General features: G+C 44.0%; 1 protein-coding gene across 2 annotated transcripts in view; it reads right to left on the minus strand.

Moving 5' to 3' along the window:
• Positions 1-8,430, minus strand: part of LOC133557812 (formin-2-like) — a 71,232-nt gene extending 62,802 nt beyond the window's left edge. For both annotated transcript variants that reach the window (XM_061908625.1, XM_061908624.1), the window contains exon 1: positions 6,803-8,430. In XM_061908625.1, coding sequence (XP_061764609.1) covers positions 6,803-8,262 — 1,460 coding nt within the window. In that variant the 5' untranslated portion in view covers positions 8,263-8,430. The remainder of the gene's footprint in view (positions 1-6,802) is intronic.
• Between the last annotated feature and the right edge of the window lie 368 nt (positions 8,431-8,798).

Here is an 8,798-nt window from a genome sequence, read left to right on the forward strand (position 1 = left end):
GCCTCAAAGGAGAGAGTTGGGTCGAAGATAATACCCAGATTCTTTACCGTGTCGCCTTGTTTAATTGTTTGGTTGTCAAATGTTAGAGTTGTATTATTAAATAGAGTTCGGTGTCTAGCAGGACCGATAATCAGCATTTCCGTTTTTTTGGCGTTGAGTTGCAAAAAGTTAGCGGACATCCATTGTTTAATTTCATCAAGACACGCCTCCAGCTGACTACAATCCGGCGTGTTGGTCAGCTTTAGGGGCATGTAGAGTTGGGTGTCATCAGCATAACAGTGAAAGCTAATACCGTATTTGCGTATGATGTCACCTAGCGGCAGCATGTAGATGCTGAAGAGTGCAGGGCCAAGGACCGAACCCTGGGGAACTCCACACGTTACCTTAACGTAGTCCGAGGTCACATTGTTATGGGAGACACACTGCATCCTATCAGTAGGATAAGAGTTAAACCAAGACAGGGCTAAGTCTGACATACCAATTCGTGTTTTGATACGTTCTAATAAAATATTATGATCGACGGTATCGAAAGCAGCGCTAAGATCGAGGAGCAGCAACATAGATGACGCATCAGAATCCATCGTTAGCAATAGATCATTAGTCATTTTTGCGAGGGCTGTCTCCGTGGAGTGATTTGCCCTGAAACCGGATTTTAAAGGTTTCACATAGATTGTTAGACGCTAAGTGTTCATTTAACTGCCCCGCAACAGTTTTTTCGAGGATTTTTGAAATAAAGGGAAGGTGAGACACCGGCCGGTAGTTTACCATGAGGTCAGGATCGAGGTTAGGTCTTTTAAGAAGAGGATGAATAACCGCTTTTTTGAATGCTAGGGGAACAGTGCCCGAGGAGAGTGATAAGTTTATAATATTTAGCACTGATGGACCTAATAATACAAAGAGCTCCTTGATCAGTTTCCCAGGAAGAGGGTCAAGTAAACATGTTGTCTGTTTTATTCCATTTACACCTTGTAACAATTCCTCTAATGTTATTTCCTCAAAACGAGAGAAACTATTTTGGAGGGCAGTATCCGCCGTATATACCATCGTATCAGTGTTAATAGAACCCCGTTGTAGCTGGGACGCATTGTCTTTAATCTCCTTTCTAATGACTTCAATTTTCTTACTAAAGAATTGCATAAAGTCATCAGCTGAGTGGGTTGAGCTACTGGAAGGGGTCCCTTGTTGGGTTAGCGATGCTACCGTACTAAACAAAAATTTAGGATCGTTTTTATTACGGTGGATGAGATTTGAGTAATATTTAGCTTTAGCTAAGGTAAGCATGCGTTTATAAGTTATTAAACTATCACTCCATGCTTGATGGTGCACCTCAAGTTTAGTCGTGCGCCATTTGCGTTCCAGCTTTCTACATAATAATTTCTGAGCTCTAGTTTCTTCTGTAAACCACGGGGTGCGCTTTTTTGGAGCTTTTTTTAACTTTAGCGGTGCTATGTTATCAATGGTTTCGCGCAGGGCGTCGTTAAAGTTGTTAGTGAGGTTATCAATAGAGCCCACATACTTTGGGAATGGTGCCATTACCGAGGGCAGTAGTTCAGCAAGAGTTGTCGTTGTGGCTGTATTAATGTTGCGGCTGCTATAGCAGTTATTATTATTATTAGTTTGACGAACATGCGTCTGAACCTCGAATTTTATAAGGTAATGATCGGACAATACTTTAGTATACGGGAGTATCGTAACTTTGGAAACGGTGATACCCCTGACAAGCACTAGGTCTATCGTATTACCGTTGCGCTGCGTGGGTTCATTTATTATTTGTGTGAGACCACAGCTATCAATTACAGTCTGGAGCGCTACGCACGGTGGGTCCGATGGGGTATTCATATGGATATTAACGTCCCCCATTATGATTATATTATCGGCGTGTGTCACTAGATCAGCAACGAACTCTGAGAATTCATTGATAAAGTCCGAATAGGGCCCTGGGGGGCGGTAGATAACAGCCAGGTGTAGAGGCAGCGGTGTGACAGACCTCATAGTAAGCACCTTAAACGATTTATATTTATTCTTTATGTTGGGACTAAGGTTAAAGTTTTCGTTGTATATTAGTGCGACCCCCCCACCCCTTTTAAGCGGACGGGCAATATGCGCATGTGTAAAGTTAGGAGGACATGCCTCATTTAGCGCAAAAAAGTCGTTTGGTTTAAGCCAGGTTTCGCTGGGACCGATGACGTTAAGATTGTTGTCTCTGATAATATCATTAACTAATAACGTTTTGGGAGACAATGATCTTATGTTTAAAAAACCTATATTATAGGTAGTGGGCTGTTTCAGGGAATTTTTGATCAAATTATCCGTAGTAGCAATATTAATAATGTTGTGTTTATTATGCCCAGTGCATTTAGTATAGTTACGACCATATCTAGGAATTGATACGACAGGAATTTTCCGATTGTTTGATTGTTGCTTTGATAAACTGCACGCATCATGGTTAGCCACCTCAGTAACGGGGATTTTCCGATTGTTTGTTTGTTGCTTTGATAAACTGCACGCATCATGGTTAGCCACCTCAGTAATGGGGATTTTCCGATTGTTTGTTTGTTGCTTTGATAAACTGCACGCATCATAGTTAGCCACCTCGGTAAAACACATGTCCAACTCTGAAACACTCAAAGCAGAAAAAACTTGTTCTAATTTAACTGACTCCTTACCCAGACCAGTAGTCTCGCATTTTCCATTTAAATCCATCTTCAGGATGGAGGGAAGTGGTGTTCTGTGGGGATTAGCCTTCTGCTTTGTTTTTAGCCCCGCTCGACATCCGCGTTTCCGATCACACCGCTGGCGTCTGCTCCGTAGACGGCCCCCGCTGCTACTAGACTCCCCTGCTTCACAGGCCGCTGGATGTAGCCGCCGACGTATTCCCATGCTAGTTAGCACGTTTGGCACGCACGCGTCTATCAGTCCAAAACGGCCCGATATGTCCACATCCAGAAGTGTCTGGCGGTCGTACGTGATCACGGAGTGACCACGATGTGAGCCAGCCATAAAGTTTGTAGAATTGTCCGGTATTTCTGCCAAATGTTCCATCTTTAGCAGGAGCTCCGCAATGTTGCAGCCCGTCCGGGCGCCGCCATCTTGGAACCATCATCCCAATTGCTTTCATGATCTTCCCTTCCATCCATCCATTTCCTACCGCTTATTCCCTTTTGGGGTTGCGGGGGGCGCTGGCGCCTATCTCAGCTACAATCGGGCGGAAGGCGGGGTACACCCTGGACAAGTCACTACCTCATCGCAGGGCCAACAAAGATAGACAGACAACATTCACACACTAGGGACTATTTAGTGTTGTCAATCAACCTATCCCCAGGTGCATGTCTTTGGAAGTGGTAGGAAGCCGGAGTACCCGGAGGGAACCCACGCATTCACGGGGAGAACATGCAAACTCCACACAGAAACTACTCAGGACGTTTGTATTGTGAGGCACATGCCCTAACCCCTGTTCCACCGTGCTGCCTGGCCACAGTATCATGACCGGAAGAGTTAGGGCTGCATGGGATTCTGGGTATTTGTTCTGTTGTGTTTATGTTGTGGTACGGTGCAGATGTTAAAAATGTATTTTGTAACAGTTGGCTCCTTCTACAGGTTGTCTTCTCTTCCTTGTCACTCTTAATGCCTGTGCATATAGTAGGAAAGTGTTGTGAGAGTAGCGTATGTGTGTGTGGGATTTGACGGTGGAGATAGACCCCGAAAGGGAATAAGCGGTAAAAAATGGATGGATGGATGGATAGACCAAAATAAAAGAGCCAGGATTTTGCAACTAATAACTGGACTCGTCATTTTCTCCAGAGAGTCCGGAATTGTGAAGACCCAGTGCCAGGTAAAGTGAAGGGTGTTGCCTCGAGAATCATCGGCCCTGGAGAAGTATCTCCCCTGCGCTCCTTGACTACGGTCTAGGCGCCGGAAGCAGGAAAGGTGCAACAAAAGCTTTCTCTCCACTTTTACTTTCTGAATTTCACATCCGTATACAAATTTCAAGACTTAACGGGGATGACGGTCCAACAAGTGTCTTTGACACTGGCTGCGTTTCCATTACCCCTAGAAATGCGCAAAACCTACATTTTGCAATAAGAAATTGGTAATGGGAACACAAATTTCGAAAAACCTTTCAAATGTTTTTACGCTGTCATGAAGTGTTTTTTTCAGACAATTCGATATTGAAGTGTGTCACAAAAACTCATTGAAACACTTTTTTCGCATTACCAGGACACCTAATCACCGGACATGATACCGCCGTGAATTCCTTGATCACAATTCTCTGTTGCCTTTGAGCAATCACCACCTGCCTTCGTCCTTTATTGACAATCACGGCAACAGCAGGGGCTTTAATTGTTACCACAGCTTCAAAACCATGGAACCCTGTAACTGCCATCTTCCTTAAAGTGAGATTTCACAAGAATTAGGGCTCATGATACAAAACACCCTTTAATGGAAAGTTAAAGTTAAAGTACCACTGATAGTCACACACACTAGAGATGTGCGGTTTGCGGTCTCATCCGCGGAGTCCACGGATAAACCACGGGTCGGGCGGGTGACATGACGAAAACATTTTTTTTTAATTAGATTCGGGCAGGTGGCGGCTGAATCATCCGGAAATATTTGATATACATGGTTCTGGGATCGGTATCCTTTGCCATTCAAAGAGCCATTTAAGACCCGTGTCACAAAGCGAAGAAGACAATAGGAGACGCTAATATTCTCTAGAATGACTACCGGCAGTCACCCAGATAATAAGTATTAGGCCGTGCTATGAAGTCATTGACTTTGTCGCCCTCTACAGCATGTACGATCTGCTTGTCAGTCCAGCAACATGTTGTGTGTGGCTTCTGCAGCAACACGCACACGACTGAAAGGCATACTGGGTGACACAGAGTACACTAATCGTTGTGATATAAACAATTTTAACACTCTTAGTAATATGCGCCACACTGTGAAGCCACACAAAACAAGATTGACAAACACATTTCGGGAGGACATCCTCCCGGTAACACAACATAAACGCAACACAACAAATACCCAGAATCCTTTGTATCCATGAACCTTCCTGACTATTTTATACACCCCAGCTATCTGAACCGCACTGTCCTTGTCATTGCAGCTTTTACACTGGGTGGGGTGGACACCGGCTCTTTAGGGCCTTCAGACTTGTTCAAGAGTTGCAGTATACATAAACACTGCCACAAATCCATGAAGTCCGACAACTACTTGTTCCTTCCTGATTGACAACCAGGAAGAGTTGTGTCTCCTGATTGCCAGGTGAGGGAGCCAGCGCTCAAATCAGGGTAAAGTGGCAACACAAAATATGAAAAAAATTAAAATAGTAAGCGGAACTAGAAAATAAGAGCGTTCAGGAATTGAATAACAAAACTAAGTCCAACACAATTTAGGTCCAACCTGTCATTTGGGACATTACATCTGGTTCTAACATAGAACAACAGAATGACATCATTAGCTGAGCATCATTATTATCCTCCATCCATCCATTTTCTACTGCTTGTCCCTTTTGGTGTCACGGGGGGTGCTGGAGCCAATCTCAGTTGCATTCGGGTGGAAGGCGGGGTATACCCTGGACAAGTCGCCATCTCATCACAAGGCCAACACAGATAGACAACATTCACACTCACATTCACACACTAGGGCCAATTTAGTGTTGCCAATCAACCTATCTCCAGGTGCATGTCTTTGGAGGTGGGAGAAAACCGGAGTACCCGGAGGGAACCCACGCAGCAACTAAGTTATAAAGAGAGGTAAGACAAGATTCAGCATCATAAACGTTGTTTGCACTGTTTTGTCTTTATGTCCAGCAAAACAATAATTACTTGCACCATTCAGAGAGGTTAAAGTTAGCTTCAAACAAGGTTAACTCTTATTAATTACATGTGCTTGTATTTTGTATGTTTATGTGCCTGTGTTTTGAACATTCCTGTCATTGTTTTTTCTGATTGTTTGTTGCAGACATGGTGATGATGACTTGTTGATTAATAATGATGTATCAAGAAAATGGGTAGATGAATAAAACATGACAATATTTTACAAACTCTTTGAAAGTTTGTGTGTAACTCTGGTAATTACAATACAAATACTGAAATCAGCCTTTTCATATCAAACCATAAACTGGTTTACAGCCATATTTACTCGCTTGTGTGTGGTCTAGTTCTAACCTCCGCCAACCTCCACGGACAAAGCTACGAACTATGGGAGACCGGGCTTTCTGCTCCGCTGCTCCCAGTCTGTGGAACGCTTTCACTGACCACCTGAGGGCACCTCAGACTGTGGATGCTTTTAAAAAAGATTTAAAAACCCATCTTTTTCAAAAAGCCTTTTTATCGACATGCATGCTGGTTCTAGCTATTTGGCTGTTTGTATTTTTATATTTTATATATTTTCATTATCTTTTCATTTGTATTATTATTATTACTATTTTTTTACACTGTGGCACTTCGAGGTTGTTTGCTCAAAGTAAAGTGCGTTTTACAAATCAAATCTGTTTTTATTATTTTTATTATTATTATTATTAAATATACAGCAGAGAGTAAATTATATTTATTCCTGAGAGATTGTGATTTTTTTGTTTTGTTTGATTGATACTTTTATTAGGAGATTGCACAGTTCAGTACATATTCCGTACAATTGACCACTAAATGGTAACACCCGAATAAGTTTTCCAACTTGTTTAAGTCGGGGTAATTTTTGTAGGATGAATACATATTAATAATAAATATATTGTGGTAAACGCATATCACAAATTCTATCAGGGATACCTTTTTGATTAATGCCCAACCAAAGTTACCTTTGCAAGTGATGATGGCTTCTTTGTGGAGACATTGGGCTGGGGGATAGGGACAGAGCTGGTGAGTGTCCTGGGGAGCTGAGTTGTCTGGTGGTGGTCTTAATGTACGAAGGGAAGATGGGAGGGTAAGGCTTCACCACAGGGTTCGAAGAGGAGTAGTTGGACCTGAGAATGTGTTTGGCCAATGTGGGGCTCCCTTGGGAAGGTGTGAGGCAAACACTGCTCCTCCTGCTCTGTTTACTGGAGGGGGAAGCATCATGGCACCGTTCCAACAAAGTACTCAAGCTTTCCTCAAATGCACCCATGCCAAAGTCGTTCTCACCTTCTTCAAATGGTGTCCCAGAACTCATCCTTTCCATGGCATGTCTGCTTGTGTCGGGGCTGTCTACAAAAATGTGATCAGGAAGAGTCTCCCACATCTCCTTATTATTTTCACCTCCTGTTTCCTGCTGCTCTGCCGGGCCTTGACTTGTGTTGTCCAGCGTAGGATCGGGGAGGCTGCTGCTGCTAGTTGCCGTGGTAACTGGGTGGAGTGTAGCTATGGCGATGACAGTGGGAGGGGACTGCTGCAGACAGGCGTGCTGGTATTTTGTCATACCACCAACAGAGGACTTTTTCTCCTTTCCATACCCATTCATCTCGTGACGCTCCTTGTGTGTTTTTATTTTGGGTACATCCATGAGGTTGTGTAATCCTGCTGCTTGCTCAGTTCCGCCCTCTAGGAAAAAAAGCGCATCGGACCCAAGCTCTAATTCCAGTGTTTCAGCATTGGACATTCTCCTCCCCTCTCCTTCGCAACTAATATTACTTTCATGCAGCACGTTTTCCTGAGCAACCGATTTAGGCACTCCATGGTGGTGTTGGAGTCTGATAGCAAGCTGGATGTCTGCTAGCAAATCATCCTGATCTGCTGCTGAGTGGAAACTGTAAATGTCAGTATCAGAACCGGAACTCCCTGCCTTCTGCTCTTTTTCCTGTGTGGGAGAAGCTGCTGATGCTGCGACCGATGCTTTATGAGGCTTCGGTTCTCCATTGGTTTCTCCCTGTTGTTTCTTCTTGCCGTCTGGCCACTCTGCTTCGATGTCTGACTGCCCAACTTCATCCGCAGACAGATCAGGCGTTTTATTCCTGGCCGATTCGTCATGTTGAGACACCAGCACATCCTCACTTGAGCCTGTTAATGAAGAGCACGCATTTCCTTTCCCTTTTGAATGAGCCTTTCTTTTCCGGATAGAGAAAACAGACGACTTGGCCTCGTTTTTGTTTTTTTTCCTGTCTGGCGCTGTACCATGCATCTTCCCCCCTGCCCCTGTGCCTTTGATGCCATTCTTACCGTGGTGTTTCTTACCACCACTCTTTGTGGTGTCCCTTCTTCCCTCGCCCAGTCCATCTTCTAATGAAGGGTAGCTCCCATTACCAGCGGCTGGAGCTCTTCTTTGCTTCGCCTCCTGGTTGCCCATGTTGATGGAGAATGTCAGACGGTCTCAGGTCATGCCTGGCAGCTTGTCCACCTTTTAGTCTCCGGTAAAAAAAGATCTACCACGGCTGATCATTTTCCAATATGTTAGGATTCCTGCAAACCAACGCTGGTGTCCGGTGATGAGGATTAGCTTGGTTCGGATGTTGACGCTGATTCAGGAAAGAGAATGATGCCCCCTCCTTCCCTTTTTTCCTCTGTGACGTCCCCTCCCCCTCCTCCCCATCTGCTTGAACGCATGAGGCAAGCACTACACAGAGCTTAGTCCGCATGCATGAAAATAAGGACTATACGATGGAAATTAGCATGGTGCTAAATCTGGTGCAGCCATCTTCTCAATGTAACTGCACTTTGTCCTTCATATAAACAGATCCAAAGAAAATAAATAAATGAAAACAAGGAATCAAGTCAACCCAATAGAAGACTGAAGTACAACAAGAATAAAGCTCATTCCTGAAGCTGTGGTGTCAAAAAGCTCATTAGTTCCGCACAATATTTTCTGTCACTTAGTTTCCTGAT

The sequence above is a fragment of the Nerophis ophidion genome, linkage group LG08 (assembly GCF_033978795.1).
Source record: "Nerophis ophidion isolate RoL-2023_Sa linkage group LG08, RoL_Noph_v1.0, whole genome shotgun sequence".
Lineage (NCBI taxonomy): Eukaryota > Metazoa > Chordata > Actinopteri > Syngnathiformes > Syngnathidae > Nerophis > Nerophis ophidion.